The following is a 20,488-nucleotide window of genomic DNA, read 5'->3' as shown; positions in this document are numbered from 1 at the left end:
GAGAGCCTAAACACATAAACCTCAGGCCCCATCAGACAACTGAGGCAGGCCCCAGGACACCTGTGCACACGAGAGATGAGGGAGCACTGCTCCAATAGACAGACCGGCTCCACTTTCTTTACCATGATTGGCCCAACTGGAATGATGTGTGATTCGTTAGTAAAAAGAGCAAGGCTCTGTGGGTGGGGGTGGAGGAGCCTCCCATCTGGATGCTGAGATAAAGTGGTTCAGCCACAGGCTGAATTCCTTCCGTCGCTGCCTCGGGCATGCCTGGATCCCGGGGCAGGGGGCGGGTGGGTGATGGGTCAGTCTCCTTGCTGGGCATCGCCTGTGCACACACCGAGTGGGTGTTCAGCAGCGTTCGACAGTCTGAGAGCTGGGCTCAGGCCGGCCTTTGGAGATGTGTGGTTAATTGTAAACCTTGGGGAATTTTCAGGACTGCAGCCAGCGTGTTCAAGCTGAGGATAACTTTAGTTCCACTTCACCAAAGGAACCTTGGGCAAGCGGCCAACTCTTCTCTCTCCCAAAATGTGGAGGTTTAGCCCAGAACAGCTTTACATACCTTAGGCATCCTAGCACCGGATGGCTATTACTATTTACTCTTTGACTAAAAAGAAAAGTGTACGTACAGGTTGTCTCAAAGTGCAGCTAGTGTTTGAGAGACTTGGGTTATTGTTTTCCCGGTCATTTTTGACACAAGGTTTTCTTTCTGTCCCCTCGGAGTAAAGCCACCTAGACACTGGTGATGGCTGTTTTGCCAGCGTAAAAACTGCCACTAAAATGAAGTGCTGTCCTGTTAGGTGTTCCCCGTGGTGGCACCCAGATGCCCCCGGATGGCCACAAGCCCAAAAACCAAGTTATAGATTCATAGCTTGAGCCCTTTACGGAAACACCTCGGGGTTGCCGGTGGCAGTAGCTTGGGCGAATGCCTCATTCCTGAGGTGCCCGAAGCCTCTCACTCCTGGGTCTGCTGAATTTTTTGGACGAGGCACATTTCTGAAGAATCATTGTAGAGTTTGTTAACAAACCAACAACTGCTGCCCCAATAACTATTAGCAACACCTTTATCCCACTCACAAGAATTGCCACTGTTTTCCATATGTGTAGGCAGACATACATATACGTACATGCCCACGGGGGTGTGTGTATACACATGTACTTGCACATATACATTTTAAACAGGCTCATTCTCCAAGTATGTTTTTGTTGTTGTTGTTAATCCTCACCCAAGGATATTTTTCCCCCCCTCCCCCAACTTTTTTTTTTTTAGAGAGTAGAAGGGGAGAGAGAGATGTGAGAGAGACATCTATTGGTTGCCTCCCACAGGGATTGCTTGGCAGGGATCAGCCTGGGATAGTCCGCACACATCTCTCCATCTCCCAGGAAAGAGGGCAGCCTGTGACCTGAGGCTGGAGCCAGGGCCTGAGGGCCACCCGGCCCAGGTTAAGATGTTGTTCAGAAATGGCCTGAGGACGCTGTTCTCGCCTGTGAACCAGCAGGACTGCAAACCCCTCTTGTACTGCCCGAGGCTGTCCACAGGAGCTCTCCAGCCTGTGCCTATTTTACACGATTGTCCTTCACCTGTACTTCTGGTTGGCAGATTTCAGAGGCCCTAGGCCAGTGATGGCGAACCTTTTGAGCTTGTTGTGTCAGCATTTTGAAAAACCCTAACTTAACTCTGGTGCCGTGTCACATATAAAAATTTTTTGATATTTGCAACCATAGTAAAACAAAGACTTATATTTTTGATATTTATTTTATATATTTAAATGCCATTTAACAAAGAAAAATCAACCAAAAAAATGAGTTCGCGTGTCACCTCTGACACGCGTGTCATAGGTTCGCCATCACTGGCCTAGGGGATGGGGATGTGGAGAAGCACAGATCCCTTTCCTTCAGGACAGTGGTGGTGGGATCTCAGGTAGATTCAGACCCATGGTGTGTGTGTGGGTGCCCAGAAACAGGAGAGAGCAGGCTGCGGGTGCCACGCTGAGAGTATTTACCAAAGCTTTTGCCTGAGGTTCTTTATTTTTATTTTTTAATATATTTTTATTGATTTCAGAGAGGCAGGGAGAGGGAGAGAGAGAGAGAAACATCAGTGATGAGAGAGACCATTGATTGACTGCCTCCTGCATGCCCCCCACTGGGGATCGAGCCTGCTCCCCAGGCATGTGACCAGAATCGAACCTGGGACCCTTCAGTCTGCAGGCCAATGCTCTATCCACTGAGCCGAACCAGCCAGGGCAGCCTGAGGTTCTTTAAAGAGGGCTCTGAACTTGAACCTGAATCCAGATGTGACCCTTGTAATTAAGCTGTAACAGGTTTTAACACTGTGGACCACAGCATCCTCATGTGTCACACAGGGATTAGAGACCAGTCCTGTTCTAACGCTAGTGGGTGTGGGGCAGCGCATGGTGTCGTGCCCAGTGCTGTAAAACACAGAGTGTGGGCAGAGCTCAGAGATCTATCTCAGTGCTGCGGCCAAAGCAACGCTGTGAGTACACTCCAGCGAACAGACTTCCTTGGCACACCAGGAAGTGGCAATGCCCGCCTGACAAATCTCCAGGAGCCACCTACTCTTAGCCCCGACCCTCACGCCCATTGGATAACATAGCAAGCGTGTCCCTATTGCATTGGCTGCTTACCCCTTTATATACGGCTGTACTTCCCCAATAAACTTGGATCTGTGTCTCTGAACCTGGTCCCCGGAGTCGTGCATGCAGACGCCCCAGCGCGTTGGGCTCCGTCGTCCTCAACCCCGGGGGACCCCCTGCTTCAACAGAGTAGCAGAGCTGGGCATCGGTGCTGCTCCAGGAAGGGCAGGCGTCCTCTCGTGTTTGTGCCCCTCCCCCCGCATCCCCTCCTCCCCCCCCACCCCCGCCTCCTCCCTATGGAACTGAGTGTAGTTTTCACTGCCCCTGGAGAGGAGGGTTTCTGTGGTTGTTCCATCAGGGCCTTTTACTGGGGAGGGCCTCTCCACAGTGAGGAGCCAGGGGAGCATCGGGCCCTCCTGCACCCCGCCTGCCTCAGAGCTCAGGTGTCTGGCCAGGCATTGGGTACCATCGAGACTTGATGCAGCCCAGTGCCTAATGCGGAGAGGGCCCAGGAATATAAGATGGGGCCTGGCCCTGGGGAGCGCCCCTCTGTCCAGGGCAGCTAGACCAGCGCACATGGGCAGAGGGAGCGGATGGGCTTGCAGCCTAGAGCACCTCCCCCAGAGGCTTGTTTGTGACCTTCCTGGGTGTCTTCAAACTTGACCACTTATTCAGGTCACAGAAGTGGCCGGTTCTTGTGGGCACCAGGGGAAGGAAGTGGGAAGCCTCACCATGATTGAGAAGGCTCTGGGGAAGTCCTGTGGAGGGTTGGGTTTTGGGAGGCAGAGGAAGGGGAGGCGTGATGGTGGAGGCAGGGTGGGTAGTGATATGTGAGCACACTGTTGGGTGAGGCAGCCAGCATGGGTGGAGATGGGAGGCCTGTGTTCCACGCGCTCCGTCCCTGGCTGGGTGTGTGGCCTTAAGCAAATCACTCCAGCTTTCTGACCCTCAGTTTTCTCACCTGGAAAATGGAAACACACTTCTCCTCCACTAGGTGGCTGAGTGTTAGCAGGACATGGGGGATCAAAGCCCAGAACAGTATCTGGGAGGATGAGGGTCCGAAGAAATCTCTGAAATCAATAAAAAGCACCATTGGTGCTTCCTGGAGCAGCACCAATGCCCAGCTCTCATCATGGGCCCCTGGCCCAGCTGTAGGTTGGGGCCAGTTGAAGGGAGGTCAGCAGAGGATTTCAGATTTGACAATGGGGAGGGGGCAGGGTGGCCCTATGGCTGCTGGAGCTGGGAGGATAGGGCTGCATTCCCAGGGTGAGGACTTCAACTCAGGAGAACAGTCACGTCAGCTAACAGGCTTCCCCTCCACCTTCTCCTGTGCCTGACCCTTGCACCTTGCTCTTCTTCTCACCCCCAAATAATTACGTCAGTAAGCAGATCCTTTATTAAAATATTGGGGCAATTGAGGGGAGGATCATAAACTGGCATAATGAGGTTGATGGGTGTGGTGATTGGTCACATGTCACACAGGTCAAAGTTGGTGTGTTCAATGGGCTCCCCTGGGTAGCACAGAGAAGCCTGTGGCTTCCGTCCCTATGGTGTCCCAGCTTCTAGCCTGAGAGGAATCTGCAAGCTGACTACCAGGATCCAGGAGAAACCCGGTGTTCCTTGGATCGTGCTGGTTTTAAAGACTTTCCTTAGGACTTTGGCTCCTGGTGTTGAAGTGGAAGTGTTTTGAACCTTTCTGAACATGACCACTTATTTTTCCTTGTCCCTCTTTTGGGCAAGCTAAGGTCCCTGGAGGTTCATATTTTAGAATGGCCCACACCGAGGGAGTCTATCTGCTCATCCTGGGAGACCTCCTTGAGGGACTTTCTGAGCGCAGTGGGAGAGGCTTACTTGGGGGAGCACACATCCCTTGGAACTGGGTCCTTGCTTCTGTGAACCCCCTTCTTCCATCAGGAGGGGTTGGGCTGTGGGAGGTGAAGGTGCACAGCCTGGTGAGGGGAGAACGCAGACTCTGGGAGTGCTAGTGCCAGCCTTTGGGGTGGGGTGGGGGTGGGTGGGGAAGGGCACAGGCTGTGCTGCAGCTGGCACTGGGAGCTAAGCTTCCAGGACAGTGCTCTGTTGTTCCTGTTTGTGTGTCCCCTCTGCTTCTGGAGGCTCAAGACAGTGGGGTTATCTGTGCTGTGGGCCTCAATGTGGGTCACACCACCATGCCCTGTGCCTGGTCCCCATCAGGACCTGCCCGGACCAGGGCCACCAGGAACGAATCTGGGGAAGGTGGCAGTAAAAATCTCGCAGCCAGGCTGGGAATAGGGCACTCCAGCCCTTTGTCCTCCTGGAGTCATGGATGACCCATTGGCCTGGGGGCAGCCCCTGGTCAACTGGGTAGGAGCTCACACTGATGATCTTAGTTCATATTCATGGTGGCCCTTGGTTTTAAAGCCCAGGGCCTGACGCCCAACGAGCTTCAGGAAATCTCAAGCTCACCCAGCTGGAAGGGTCAGAGGTAGAGTTTGACCTCAGCCTTGCCTGGCTCTTTGGCTGTGCTGAGAAACCTGAGTCCCAAGGAGCACTAGCTTGGAAACAGGCTCCAAGGCCTGTGTGCAGAGCCTGAACTCTGCTGTGTGCAGATAAAATGCCCTTTCACTGATCAGGGCAATGTGTTCCAGATGTTGCCTCCCCTCCTCTCTACCCCCCCCCCCCAGCCCCCCAGGAGAAGCAGACACACATGAAGTGTTAATCCCAGCTGGGGAGGAGGGGACTCACCAGGACCAGGGGCTCCAGGTCGCTGGGAGGAGGGACAAGGCCTGTGTAAGGAGGAGGCTGGGCTGTGGAGTCCTGGTGTTACAGTGGGACAGGGAGAAAGCACACATGCTCGAGTGGCATTGCAGACCTCGGGTGCTTTGGTGGCAAGGGGGCATCACTGTGGGCACCAGAGGAAGGGACAATGGGTGGGTGCTGCATGCTCCTCGGGACAGGTGCTGTCCCTGTCTCTCGCTCCTCGCCATTCTTTCTCCTGGCCCTCCCTGTGGCTGTCTTGGATCCCATGTGCTGTGGCAACAGCAGGGAGTTGGGGTGGGTGAGAGGCTTGACCATTTCCTGTCAACAAGCCCAGTTAAACTTCCCCTTAGAAATTTGGAGCGAGGTTTCTGGGCCACTGGCTGATGAGAGGATCGGCATGCTCCCTGTCTGGGCTGCCACAGTCCCTCTCCCCCTGCTGGTTCTTCTTGGAAGGCGGCCTTGACCGAGTTTATGCAGCGTGGGCATGGAATTTAGTAAAGGGTATAAGGGTCTTGCTGATGCAAACGTTTTCAGAAGTTCCCCGTGGTCTCCAAACATGCCAGAGCTTGAGTGACGTGTCCATTCGGCAGGATCTAAAGCAGTGTGATCCAGCCCAGGTGTGCCTGAGTCTCCTGGGAGGTTTCTAACAACACAACACCCAGACCCTGCTTGGGCCCTGAGCCAGGATCTCCTGGTGGGGCCTGGGGATTCGCATGTGCAAATGCATCTCTGGTCACATGGCGAGAAAGTATTTGTCAGGATTTAGTTGCAGAAAAGGGAAGTCACTGCCACTCTTTTAAGCAGAAACAGAATTTATAGCAGGTGCTTACAAACCCACCAAGGAGCAGCCTCTGGCAGACTCCAGCCCTTGCCTCTGGGGCAATCAGAATGGACTCACGAGACCCACAGACACTGCTGAGCTTTCAAACACATTGTTATGGCTTTGGTCTGAGGGTCAGGAAACCACGATTATTGCTGGCTCAGTTGCCTCTTGCAGTCAGTGGAACCTCTCCAGGAAAAGCGCAGCATCTCCTGATCACACTGGGTGGCAGCAAAACAGCAGCCCACCATGCAACTGCTCCTGCACGCAGCTACCTGGTGCAACCTGAGGCACCTGCACACCTGGATGTGAGGCATCTGAGGTGGTGGATGCACCCCTGGGAGGCTGGCCTGGATGTGGAGAGAATGCCATGGCAGTTGCAGGCAGGGTGGGTTTGTGGACCCAATTCCAGCTGATGCCTGGGTGGTTGGTTGTTGCAGTGTGGGGACTGGGCCTGTACCTGCTCCAGTCCCAGGCTCTTGGGTGGGGCCTGGTCATCCCTCCTCCCGGTGCAAGTGACGAGGACCTCTGAACCCCTCCTTTGTGCACCACAGCTGTTCAAGTTCTGTTCTAACTACTAGGCTCCAGGCTTTACCTGTAATTAAGTGCTTCCACCAGGGTGGGCCACAGTCACGATGTATACTTGTAGGCGCATTGGCTATTTTCCAAAAGGATTGTTTTTTATCCTCACATTACAACGCCCATTATTTTTCTAACCCTTACAAGTAAATTATGGATAGTTTTCCAGTCTAATGTTTCACATGAGGAAGTCTTGGTCATGTTCGCAGCTGGTGCAAATGGCACTTTTGTGGAACTGCAAAAGGGTGGTGCAAGGCCTGGGAGGGCTCTGGAGTGCGGGGAGCTAGTGCCCTGGAACCGGGCTGACCGAGCTGCACAGCCAGCTACAGTGGTCTGTCAGGGAGTGTACCTGAGAGTGCTTTCTGCCTCTGACCCAAAAGGTGGGAGTGGAGCCTGTGGAAGCCCAATTTCAGTGCCGTAAGCCCAGGAACAGGGGTCTGTGGTCTGGAAAAGAAGGTGACTTGTTATACGGTATCAATGTCTAATCATGGTTTTGTACACCTAAAACTAATATAATATTGTATGTCAACTATAATCAAAAGTAAATTAAAAAACAAAGGCGGTGACTGGGAGTGGAATAAAAGAGGCATGCATTATGTTCCTCTCATTCCTTCCAAGTGAACAGTTTTCTTTTTAAATATATTTTTTATTGATTTCAGAGAGGAAGGGAGAGAGAGAGAGATAGAAACATCAGTGATGAGAGAGAATCATCAATCGGCTGCCTGCTGCATGCCCCCTACTAGGGATCGAGCCTGAAACCGGGCATGTTCCTGACCGGGAATCCAACCTAGACTTCCTGTTCATAGGTCAACGCTCAACTATTGAGTCACACCAGCGAGGCCAGTTTTCTTTTCTTTTTTTTAACTAATTTTTTTTATCTTTGAGTCACAGTTGACATACAATATTATATTAATTTCAGTTATACAACACAGTGATCAGACATGTATATAACTTATGAGTGATCACTGATAAATCTGGTATCCATCTGACATCATACATAGTCATTACATATTGACTATATTCTCTATGCTGTACTTTACATGCCGATGTCTATTTTGTAACTACCAATTTGTACTTCTCAATCCCTTCACCTTTTTACCCCTCTCTCCACTCTTTCCTTTCCAGCAGCCATCAAAATATTCTCTGTTTCGCCCTAGTTGGTTTTGCTCAGTAGTTAGAGCATCAACCCGCGGACTGAGGGTTGTGGGTTCGATTCCTGGTCAAGGGCCCATACCTCAGTTGCAGGCTCAATCCCTGGCCCTAGTTGGGCCATGTGTGGGGATGCAAACAATCAATGTGTCCCTCTCTTTCCCCCTTCTCTCTCCCTTTCACTCTCTCTCTCTCTCAAAAAAAAAAAAAAAAAAGTCAATGGAAAAAAATATCCTGGGTTGAGGATTAAAAAAAAAAGAAACCTCCTGTCTCACTCAACCACAGTCTCTGCTGTGGGGACTTCTCTTTTCAGCACTTAAACCCTGGGCTGGGGAGCCTGGGGTGGGGCTGGGACTCTTCTATCCTCAGGGGGCACCTCCACAGCTGAGATGTCCCTGATTTTTTTTTTTTAACTGCCGGTTCCACATCTCTGCCCCTCCCACCAATCTCTGTGTGGCTTCTTCTGTGCGTTTTTAGTTATAGGGCTTCTGTTCAGCTAGACTTCAGCAGTTCTCAATGATAGTTGTTCTGTAGTGTAGTTGTAATTTTGATGTGGTTATGGGAGGTGGCAACTACAGCATTTACCTATTTCGCCATTTTGACTGGTAGCCCACACAACTGTCATTTTTATTAGCAATTATGTATTTATTATTAAATGAGTAATTATTAAATAAAGTGACTTAAATAATGAACAGTGATTGTTTTGTGAAGGAAGACATTGGTTGCAATGGCCTTTGGGGCCAGCCTCAGTGGGGAGTCACAGGCTGTGTTGGGGGTGCTGAGGGCGCACAGGATTGGATCTGGTGTTCTAGGGGCTCCTCTTCCCAAGTCCTGGCCAGTCATTCAGGAGGTCATGCTGGTAGCTGGAAATCGAATGTGGTGGGACTATTTACACTACAAGAATTGGCAAATGCTATAAATCAGGGCTTTCTTCCCTGAGAATGTTGGTTGTTAAACATTTGTTGGCACAGCAGTGGACTACATGAGTCACTCTTGTTAGCAGTTTTTCTCCAAGCTGCGACCCAAAGGCCAGGAAAACAACCTGGGCCAGAGGCAGTCACACTGAGTGTGCCCTCTGGATCCTCACCCACGTGGCTGTGGCTGCCAGAGCAAACTGGCCCCACTTACTTTCCTTCGGGGGTTCACTTCTGTGGATCCCCTTAAAGCCTGAGAAATAGAGCCTCCCTCATCTGTGTCTGGTCGGAAACTTTCCGTGTGAACCTGATATCAAACGAAGTGGGGGATCCTCTTCCCCACTGTGTGTTGTGGGGGAGGGGGTTGCACTTCTTATGATATTCTGAGAAGAGAATTTTCTGGGACTCGCATGGGAGAACGAGTGATTTTTATCTGTGTGGAATTAAATCCCTGCATTTCCAAAGACCCATATCCCTTAGGTCAGTCATAGAAGACGTGTAGCTGGGGTTTCAACAAAGCTAGACGCAAAGCCATTGTCCAGAGTGTCCTTTGCATGTGGGAGCCAGGTCCAGCACAGCATCAGGTTAGCTGCTGTCCATTAGTCCTCGTGTGTGGGCGAATGCAGGGGAACGGGAGCAAAGGAGCCCACAAGCCCAGAGTCACGTGAGTCCCAAGAGATCCAAGAGCACAAGAGAGCAAACTCCTTTGTTGAGGGGGTTATATACCCTAAATCTTCAGACCCCCCGGTGTGATTGACAGCAAACACCTTCTTTAGTCCTCCCAGCTTTACTGGGCATTCGTCTGTCTTCCTTTTGTCCAGTCTCCTTCCCCCAGTGTTTTGCAGGGAACTTACCTATGTCTGGCCTTCCCTTTGCTCCTTTCCTGTTACTAATAACTGGTTGGTTACAACGGTATCAAGCCCACTTGCTCTGTTTTGTCGTTGCTGTTGTGGCCCAGTGGACTTGCGTGGAGTAGCAGAGACCCACCAGATCGCACGTGGGCATGTAAACCTGGAGAGGGACCGGAACAACATTCTGTGGCATTTTCCCCTTTAACCACAGGGGAAAGTGCATGTATTTATAAAGTGAAAACCAACATCCTCTCTCATTTTCTGCCCGGGAAAGATCATCACTTCTGTGCTTTCCTGGAAGGTAAACAAGCCTGCCGGGCAGGGGTGAATGTCCTGCCGGGACACCAGCTGTTTTCCGGGCTGGGTTCCAGGCCGGAGTCCACCAGTGTCTCTTGTCCAAGCTGCCAGCCTGCAGGCGCCCCTGGAGCATGGGAACTGGCTCCTCCCTCAAGTGATACGAGCGGGCTTTCTTCTAGAAAGGAAAGAACGTCTTTTCAGGGGACAAGACTCTGGTTGAAGGCCAGTTGCTGGGGTCAGAGGGGACATGGGCCCAGCCGGAAATTAGGCATTAATTAAGGAGGAGGGCAGAGCTTTTCTGAAGTCTTACGGTTACTTCCATTGCACAAGGCTTGTCTAGAGGCCAGTGACATGCTAGGCTGTGTCAGAGTAGGAGAGACAGACTTGGGATGTGGCATTTGACCTGGACACGCACAGGGAGACCACCCTAGGACAGGTGCCTGAGTGTGGAACCGAACACTGAGTTATGAAGGAAAAGGCTACCCCCACCCCAGTTCTCCTTCTTCCTGATTACAAGAAAGGCTGGATGTAACTGCAGTTAGCAGACTTTTAACACGTCCTAATTTCTGTTTTGAATGGGTCAGCTTCAGGTCCAGAGCCTTTAGTTTATTCTTAAAATAAATTTACATAGCCCAGTTGAGCATCGACCTATGAACCAGGAGGTCATGGTTCGATTCCCGGTCAGGGCACATGCCTCGGGTTTTGGGCTTGATCCCGTGTAGGGAGCATGCCGGAGGCAGCCAATCAATGATTCTCTCTCATCATTGACGTTTCTATCTTTCTCTCCCTTCCTCTCGGAAATCAATAAAAACATATTAAAATATAAATTTTCATAAACATATCCCCCCAAGAGATAAACCAAAGAACTTATTACTTATATGTATCGCCAATGGACACGGGCAATAGGGTAGGGAAGATCTGGGGGTGGGGGGTAGGGGCTGGGAGGAAGGGAGTTAACAGAGGGGGGGGGCAGAATTGGAGTTATCTGTAATACTATCAACAATAAAAATATATTTAAAAAATGCCCCCCCCCCACAATATTACATATATAACAGGGGTGGCAGATGGCAAAAATCCTAAAGTCCAGGCACCTTTGCCATAGAAAGTGAGCAGTTCTGATGCTGAGGGTTATGGAGGAACTGGTTGAGAGAAGACCCTTGGAGCCAGGCCTAACCCTTTCAGTTGAAGAGCCGTGAGAAAGCCTGTGTGCCTCCCTGGAAAATGAGGGTGGGGTGATGATAGGCTGTTGTGAGGGTTAAATGGATGTGCAAAGGATTCAGAGCAGCACTGGGCACAGGACATGCACTTAATAGCAGTTACTGTTGTCATTCCATGAGCAGGAATTGTGATGGGGGGTAGGTCGATAGGAGGAGGGTGTTCTGGATAGTAACACATGGGGGCTAGGGAAGGAGCCAGCCCCTCGATGCTGAGGAGGTAGGAGATGACGGGCCTAGAGAGGAGGTCTCTTGTGCTTTAGTTGGTGGCAGGTGTGGCTGGAGGAGGTGGGGTTGCTGATGGAGACTGTGGGGTGATGTAGTGGGTGATGGATGGGTGGGGTGCACAGAGCATGGAGGGGTGGGTCTGTCTGTCTTCCCTCCAGCCTCTCAGAATCACAGGCCACAGGCTGAGTGAGTGCCAGGAACCGGCAGGCTGGTAACAGACCTGACTGTGGATGATGTACCCTTTTCAGATCCACCCCCTCCCCAAGGCGAGGACTTCCCAACAGCCCCTGCCACAGGGACACAGCAGGTGGGCCGTGTAGGCGAGGGCTTCATGCATGGCATTCACATGCTTGTGAGGCTCACTCCCTCTGAGTCAGTGGATAACACAGACGCAGTACCTGCAGCTTACACAAAACCAAACTGGCATTTTCATCCTCCCTCCTGAGGAGAGGCACTGGAGGTGCCCATCTTCTATGAAGGAGCCACCGATTTTCACTACGTTTCTTTTTCTGCCACTTTCTGCAATAATTGTGCCCGGGACCTCATATGTGATCCTTGTCTTCAGTCGGTTCCAGCTGCTATACGCCAGCTCTCTGGGGGATCGGGCCTAAACTGGCAGTCAGACATCCCTCTGGCAGCCCGGGAGCCCTCGGAGGATGTCCACTTGCCTAAGCTGCAGTGGGACATCCTTAGTGCTGCTGAGGAGGCGGGAGAGGCTCCCGCCACCACCGCTGTGCTGGCAGCCATCAGCCTGGCTTGTGGCTGAGCAGAGCTCCCCCTGTGGGAGTGCACTGACCACCAGGGAGCAGCTCCTGCATTGAGCGTCTGCCCCCTGGTGGTCAGTGTGTGTCATAGTGACCAGTCATTCCCAGTCATTCTGCTGTTAGGGTCAATTTGCATATTACCCTTTTATTATATAGGATTAGTATAGGACAAAATAATGCAACAAGAGACCAGTGTCTCAACCTTAAAATAGGGACTTGAAACTCTCAATCCTGACTACGGTGAGCAAGAGGGAAATCGAGTAGATGGTTTGAAGCCCATCTTAAAATATGAAACTGGGCCTGGAGGAACAAGTCAAGGAAAACCTGCTGTGGACGATATGTTGCAGAAAAACTGATATTAAACCTGGTGTGAGCAGAAAAAGTTTGATGATTGGCTCAGAGGAAAGCGTGCTTCTGCTGTTGCCTCCAAAGAGGCCTCTTGGGCCCTATGTAAATCTCCCCCAGTTTTTCCGGTGAACAACAGCAGTGCTAAAATAGTGTCTAAAATAAGTTATGCAAGTAACATTAAGGAAAACCTCAACAAAACTGTACAGAACTCTTCTGTGTCACCACCTTCATCTTCATCCTCTTCGTCATCTACTAGGAAAACTCAGACCCTGTCTTCAAGTTGGTTATCCCAGGTCCCTGTGTCAGCGCTGAAATCTGTTACTTCAGCCAGTTTTTCTAATAGCTCTGCTTTAGCAGGGACTGATGAGGCGTGTATTCTCCAGGGCTTCAGCCACGGCTAACTACTGTTGCTAATATGCTAACACCCATCTCTCCGGGGACTGATTCGGTTTCTCAAGACACGAGTCTAATTTCAGCAGCTGTTGAACAAATTAAGTCTGGCCTTTTTACTTCCTCTTCAAATATGCAAACTGTGCTATTGAGCACAGCACACGTGGGCCTACCCTCTCAGACAGACCAGCGTAACCTGAGGGATAGCTTCCAGAATCAGTGGGGTTTATCACTTATACATGAGCCCAGTGCCGGCCCTGAGACTATTACTGGGAAGTCATCAGATCATAAGGGATAGAGGTCAGATTTCAAGGGGAATGTCCTCCACTTTGGTTTCACAGGGTGCTGAAATAATCCCCTCAGGAACTGAGCATCCTGAGTTTCCCAAGGCTTCTGAGCTGGAAAAGTGGACTAGTCCTAAAGTCTGGGTAGCATTCTAAAATCTGGGGCCACTAGTGAGTGTGGAGCCTAATCCTTGGAACCCAGTCATATAGATGAGTATGGAAAACAGAGTTTATTCTTGTATTATCATTTATTGAAATATTCTCCATACCGACAACTATAAACCTACTTCTGCCTCACCCTGTATGTATGCATGTGTATGTGCATGTGTATGTGTATGTATATGCACACTGCTGCTTTTCTCCCATTTCCTGCTCTACTCCAGAAAAGTAGGAAGTCTATGGACTACCATAGACACTGATTGGGCTGGTTTAGGTCATGTGCTAACCCCTAAACCAATCAGTTTTTTCAGGGAGCTACAGGGTTCCGATTGGCAGGCTGAGCCTCACAATAAGCCTGGGAGTGGACGGTGGGGTCATGTGTGGGAGGGAAGAGGTGTGGGCGAGTGGGCCCCTAGCACAGTCTCCATCCCTCTGCACCCATTTAGCACTTAGCATGAAGAGAAATGGGGTGCTCTCACTGCCCACCAACACTGCTTCGGGGCTGCGTGGAGGGTGACTGCCCTACCTTCCCTTCTGACTCACTGTGGGTTTACAGAGTTGGGGGTCTGCTGCGTGAGTTTGGGTTGGGACCTTGCCTGGCAAGAGCCTTCCTTGGTGCCATGGACTGTGTTGATGAAAAAGACAGGGCCCTGCATTTTTCCACTGTCTTACTTATGAAATCTCTATTTTGGAGGTGAATGTTTTAAGAAGTCTCAGGGATATGATGATCTAGGCTTTGGATGCTTACAGTCTTTGAGAATCCATGCCCTACATGGACACAAGGACAGTCATTTTACCTCAGCAGTGATAATGAATCTTTGTCAATACCTGTCTACAAAGTTAAAAACATTATTTTCTAAAAACAACCTCACCATGCAATAACTATTTGATTGTCTGCTATCCTCTAGGCACCGGCTGTGCGTGTATACAGTACTTGCAGAATTATTCCACTCCACATTTTCTGAGTTTTGGGCCTCCTTCATCTCTGATGGCCTTCTCTTCTCTGTGCCACAGGGAACTGTTGGAGACCACGTGCCGCCTGGCCAACACATTGAAGAGGCATGGAGTTCGTCGCGGGGACCGTGTGGCCATCTACATGCCTGTGTCCCCACAGGTTGTGGCTGCAATGCTTGCCTGTGCCAGGATTGGGGCTGTCCACAATGTCGTCTTTGCTGGCTTCAGCGCACAGTCCTTGGCTGGGAGGATCAATGATGGTAAGCATGTGGCAGGCGGAGGGAGCTAAGGAGGAGCCCAGAGCCCCCTGGTCCTTGTTCCTTGGACTTAGAGACAGACATTAATAAAAGTCACACAACTGACAGACACTACCACTCAATGAGCATTTGTTCTATGAGCTGAGATCCAAGTGTGATGGATTTAACCAGGTGAGGAAGGGAGGGAAGATTCTAGGTGGAGGGAACAGCATAGGTACCAGCTGAGTGGTGAGAGGAGTACGGTGTGCCCGAGGACCTGGAGTAGGCTGGTGCCACTCCAGAGGAGAACTGACGAGGCTGGGGATGTACAGGTGAGGTCTCAGAGGTCAATAGCTGGAAGCCTTCCAATGTGAAGTATGATGAGGGACCATCTCTGGAGGCCTAGAGTCAGGTATGGAAGCTTGTGATGTATCTTTAAGGCTTTAGTCTGCAGATGGGTCAGAATTTCCAGAACAATAGCATCTCCTTCCTTTTTTTTAATGTCAGAGTCCAGTGTTTGCATGGTGCCCCATGTCCATGCAGTCTGAACCCTGCTCCAGTGAGATTCTAGAGAGAGTCCTTGAGCTGGCTCCCCAAGGACGGTGCCAAGTTCTGAGGGCCATTGGAGTTCTGACATTTTCATAACCATTTTAGGATCAACATTTTCATTTCTGCCTTCTCTACGTCACCCAGACTTCACTGCACATGCGCCCATCTTCCCCTTTGTTGGACCCCTTCCCCCCGTAATCTGCAGGGAATGGACTGGTGAGCATGTGGACTGGGGAGTGTAAAGTTGCAGCTCCCTAGTGAAGATGACCATGCTTACAATGTATGGCTCCATGTTGCTTTCTTTCTATTTTAATTTTAGCTAGCTAATTACGACAATAACACCCTGACACCTTGATTTTGGCCTTGAGACTCTTAGGACAGAACCCTGTGGAGCTCACCTGGACTGTAGAACTGTGAGCTAAAAAATTAGTGTTTGTGCCACAAAATTTATAGTAATTGGCTATGGGAACCATAGAACATTAATACAGATGCTGATACCTGCTCAAAACCCAGGAAGGTAAATTGAATCCTCTCAAAGCGTCAGGCTGATCCTGCCTGAGCCCCAGTGCTGTGCACTCACCCTGTACCTGCTGCCCAGCTATGGGGAACCACAAGGCGATATGTGCTCCCCACGCACCTCCTAGGGACCAAACCTGTGCACACAGGCTCCTGCCCTGGACAACTAACTACCCAAGTAGAGGCTTTGGACAAATGAGGTCCAGGAGTGAGGCATGGGCCGGGGAAGGCTGGGGAGGAGCTAAAACCACATTACAGGATTGTTTAGCATGTTGGATGGGGCAGGCCCATGTTTTCTCTTGAGGGGAATGAGGGAGCGCTTATTTGAGAAGGAGCCATTTGAACCTTCTGGGTCATCTCCCTTCTTTTCCTGAAGGGAGCTCACCTGGACCAGTCCCAGTTTTGGGGGATGTAGGCCCGGAGAGTCTCTGACAGGTTCTATCCAACAGAATTTGTTTATACAAGGTGATTGATTGTGAAGGTCCGAGGAGGAGCGATGAGTCAGGATCTCTGATCCCCGTATAGACCCTGCTGAGTCATCCAGCTGCAAAGGCCTGTGTAGAGAATTCTCAGGTAGCCCTCACGGCTATGTCATTTCTAGGGCTCTTGGGAGGAAGGAAGAATGTGGATATATTGCTTGAAATTGCTTTTCAGACTGAAAAGCTGAGGGAGATTGGTGCCTTAGTCAGGGCTCCCCTGGAAGCAGACCCTGAGATGAGAGTTCAAGTTCATTTGGGAAGTGGTCCCGTGAAGTACTACAGGGCAGTGGGAGTGAGGCTTGGAAGAGGAATCAAATAAGAGCAACTTTCACAGTGGATGCCCTGAGCTCAGTCCCACAAGGAAACCTTGTAATTTGATGCAACCACATGTGTCAGGATAACCCCTCTACCCAGGGACGAGGGAGTTGGGTATTTATATTCCGGTTTTTGAGAGTCACTTGTTGAGGGCTGCTGGAGTCGGGGTTCTGCCTGTGGCTCCCAAAGAAGCACTTGGTGCAGAGTGACTAAAAGGTTAAAGTGATGTGCCTATAGGGGCCCCGCCAGCCTATACTGGATGGTTGTTCCAGGTTCTTCCTTGGGGAAGTAAGAACCCACTGTAACTTGATTCCTCCAGGCCCTCCAAGTTAAGGGTGCAGTGTGAGGTTCATTTCTTTGTGGTCCTGAGGCCTGGTTTTATTTGCACATGATTCCCTGCTCTGCCCCCTCTCCCCCTCCAGGTTAACAGTGGAAGCTCTGGTTAGTCTGGCATTGCCACTGACCTGGCTGGGTCATTGAAGGGCATTAGAAAGCCTGGAGGACCTTCCCTGAAGGTGAGGGCAGGGGCCAGCAACTCCTGGCATTCACCTGGGGTGTGGTCTCTGAGATAGTGCACAGGACATATTGGGGCTCGCTCTCTGGCTGCCCAGCTTTCTTGGTCTCTGCTCCTGGTGGCTGTGGCTGGGGGTGATGTGACGGCCTCTCGTCTAGGAAAGCTGCCGGGCAGGTGGAAGGACGGGTGGAAGGCTGGGAGAGTTCAGCTTCAAAGTTACTTGTCTCCACTGACTTCCTGCTCCTCCTCAGAGCTGGGAAAAGGCCCGGAGCTTCTATATTCTGCACAAAGATTGCAGAGAAGGCACACCCTTCACTGTGTTGCTGACTCATTTACTCAATATTGGACTTTATCACCCTCCTGTGCCTGGAATGTGTGTCTGCCGGTCTGGGCTGTGAGGGTCAAAAGTGGAGAGGAAACTGATCAGAAATGTCTGTTGTCTCTGTCAGCAAAGTGCAAGGTGGTTATCACCATCAACCAAGGACTGAGGGGAGGACGCGTGTTGGAGCTGAAGAAGATAGTGGATGAAGCCGTGAAGCACTGCCCAACGGTCCAGCATGTCCTGGTGGCTCACAGGACGGAAAACAAGGTCCCCATGGGGAAGCTGGATGTCCCCCTGGAGGAGGTGGGTCCGCCTCGCTTTGTACAGTTCGATGAGGAGAGGTTATTGTTGGGTTATCTGGGTCTGAGTCTTGTCAGATTGTAGTTTTGAATCTGGGTCCCCCTGAGATGTTCCGGGCGGTATTTGATGGGCTTACAGCTGGTTGGGAAGATGGCACTCCAACACTACAAACAGTGAAACAGTTGATGTAACAGAAATGATTGGATTCATCCTTTTATTTTGCGTCTTCTCTGTATCTGGGATGGAACTAGGTTAGGGAAGATGAGCTCGGATCCCGTCCTCGGAGTCTCACAGCAGCGGGGAGAGGTGTTCCCAGGGGCGCTGGATGGAGGGAGAGGCTCACTGCCCTGGGCGGGGCTGTTTTGTCTCCCCCTCACAGGCCATGGCCAAGGAGGACACTGTGTGTGCCCCAGAGAGCATGGGCAGCGAGGACATGCTCTTCCTGCTGTACACCTCCGGGAGCACCGGGAAGCCCAAGGGGCTCGTGCACACCCAGGCGGGCTACCTGCTGTTTGCCGCCCTGACGCACAAGGTACGGCCTTGGTGGTGGGCAGAGCATGGGTGGTGCTCACCTCCCTGGTGGGATAGGGCAGGGGGCCAGGTGGGGCTGGGTGTAGGGCTCGAACTCCTCCTGCTGTAAAGCCGTGCCCGGGGGTGTGGGGGGCTCACGTGTTCCCGCAGTGAGTGTGCTAATGAGCAGGGCTGCTGCGAGTCGAGGCACTGGCCCAGTGGAGTGGGTTGGAAGGGGGGCCATGCTCTTGTTTTTGCTGAAAGAGTCCAGGCCCCAAACCTGGACTCACTGCTGGTGTTTAGCCCTTTGCACCTGTGCCTGTGTCGCCCATTGGCTCGAACGCCTGCAGGAATCGGGCCCTCGCCGGCTCTGACGTGCTCGCTGGTGGGGCCACATTCTGATGCTCAGGCCCAAGACACTTTGGCCTGCCTGGGCCCCTTCCTCTATTAAATAAATGTCCAATATATAATATATACTATTATATTTTGAAACTTCTTTTAAACTTAAAAGATCATATTTTTCTCCTGATTTTAAGAGAAAATAAAACATTTCCATGAGCCCCTAAAACTATCGTGACCTCTAGACCCTGCCCATTGGGACCATATTTTAAAAGTAAAAAATTCACTTTGGTAAAGAAACTTAAATTGAGGACAGTATGTGGAAATTATAATATTACAGTAAGCCATCTTGAGGGATTATAAAGCAAACTCTATGACATGTTTTGTTATTCGAATCAATCAGTTTAGAAATCAGTACTCATGTTAATGTTGGTGGAGGATTGCAGTTTGACATGGCATCCTTGGTTGCCTTGGGAAGCGGCTGACATTTCCAGGTGGAATTAGATTTCGATATACCATCTGTGGACCAGACTCTCTCTGTCGCAGAACCAAAACTCAGCTCCAGCAGGTGCCAGCAGCAAAGGGAAGTGTCTGGCCAGGCGACTAGAAAGCCCAGGCCCATCCAGTCAGGGCTTGGACACTGTCCTGGGTCGTGGTATCTTCCCTGCCTCACCCCTCTTCTAGGTCCATGAGGTTCCCAAACAGGCTATCAACTTGGCTTCCCCACGGGCCAGAGGGAGCCTCCACGATCCCAGTCATTGTGGTCAGGGTGGGGGTGGGGATGGGGGTGAAAGATGCTGATTGGCCAGGCGGGGTCATGTGGGAGGTGAACTTACTGAATGAGAGTGGATGAGGAGCAGGTGCTGGGCCGCATGCACACAGCCTCCGCGTGGCAACGTCCAGGTCCCACTGGTGGCCACTCACACCAACCGTAAGGATACGAAAGTGAGGCGGAAAGACAGATGTGGGACAGAACCAGGCTGAGCATACAGTGTGTTACACTTAATACAAACACTTATTAAAATAGTGGCCTCTGGCTGCTGGGTGACCTTGAGCATGTCACAGAACCTTTCTAGACCTTCATGTGCTCATCTGAAAAACCCCACCCTTTCTCAGTTCTTGGTAGGGAAGTTATATCATGTAAGCAGAAATACTTTGGAAAATATACATAAACACTGAGACAAAATACCAAGAAAGTCACAGAATGAATCAAATTGTTTCCATCAATTTATTAAAAAAAATTAATATTAGGGAAGCTAAGGTGAGAGATTCATCATTTTTATTTTTATTTTTTTTGCATTTTAAGGTGTTTTGCATTTCCAGGAAACTACCTACATGAACAAAAGAAGTGTGGGGATATAGGGACAAGCACCATCTTTTGAATTTTTTTTCAATACAATGAGATTTTGGGGAGAAGTATTAGTAATAGAACCTTTGAGCTGTCTGTAGATAAGAGTGTGTGTGTATGTGTGTGTGTATGTGTGTGTGTGTGTGAGCTCATGTGTCTATGTATGTGTGCACCTGTGTTTGTGTGCACATGCAGAGGATATTAGGGCAGTTGGTTTCTTCAGGGAAAAGGACATTTGACTCTGAAGGGATGATGTGAATGTGAACTGACTTGGGGAATGTAAAGTCTTAGAAGCTGATGATGCTTGAGGCATTTCTGGCCTTTTATACTTTAACTAGTAGCCCTGCGCACGAGTCTGTGTGCCAGTAGCTCACTGCTGCTCTCCAGTAGCTCTCCGCCCACTGCCCCGCCCTCCTGTAGCTCCCCCCACCCTCTTCCTCCCCCCCCCCCCATAGCTTGCTGCCCTGCCCCCTCCTGTAGCTCACTGCCCCATCCTCCTGATGATCCGTGATCTGGTTATGCGGTCGGTCATTATGCTTCAAGGCGTAATGACCGTTTGCATATTATATCTTTATTATATAGGGGTTTTTTTTTTGCAGTTTTTAAGGGTTTCAAAAAATTGTGGCATAACTTGCCTTGGCCAGGTAGCTCAGTTGGTTATACTGTCATCCTGATACACCAAGGTTGTGGGTTTGATTTCCAGTCAAGGCATATACAAGAATCCATCAATAAATGCATAAATAAGTGGAACAACAAATCAATGTTTCTCTCCCCCG

At 50.6% G+C, this 20,488-nt stretch overlaps 1 protein-coding gene and 1 pseudogene across 1 annotated transcript in view; both read left to right on the top strand.

The window, feature by feature from the left end:
• ACSS1 (acyl-CoA synthetase short chain family member 1) overlaps window positions 1–20,488 on the top strand; it is a gene marked incomplete at its 5' end in the record, with an annotated part of 34,966 nt that overhangs the window by 1,727 nt on the left and 12,751 nt on the right. Inside the window, 3 exons of the mRNA XM_023761697.1 lie at window positions 14,345–14,544; window positions 17,343–17,518; window positions 17,895–18,116. Coding sequence (XP_023617465.1) covers window positions 14,345–14,544; window positions 17,343–17,518; window positions 17,895–18,116 — 598 coding nt within the window. The remainder of the gene's footprint in view (window positions 1–14,344; window positions 14,545–17,342; window positions 17,519–17,894; window positions 18,117–20,488) is intronic.
• Window positions 11,292–13,452, top strand: LOC102435668 (annotated as a pseudogene).

Source organism: Myotis lucifugus, unplaced genomic scaffold (genome assembly GCF_000147115.1).
Source record: "Myotis lucifugus unplaced genomic scaffold, Myoluc2.0 scaffold_214, whole genome shotgun sequence".
Classification (NCBI taxonomy): Eukaryota; Metazoa; Chordata; class Mammalia; order Chiroptera; family Vespertilionidae; genus Myotis; species Myotis lucifugus.
Note: the sequence above shows the minus strand (reverse complement) of the source record. Positions and strands in the feature narration are given on the sequence as shown.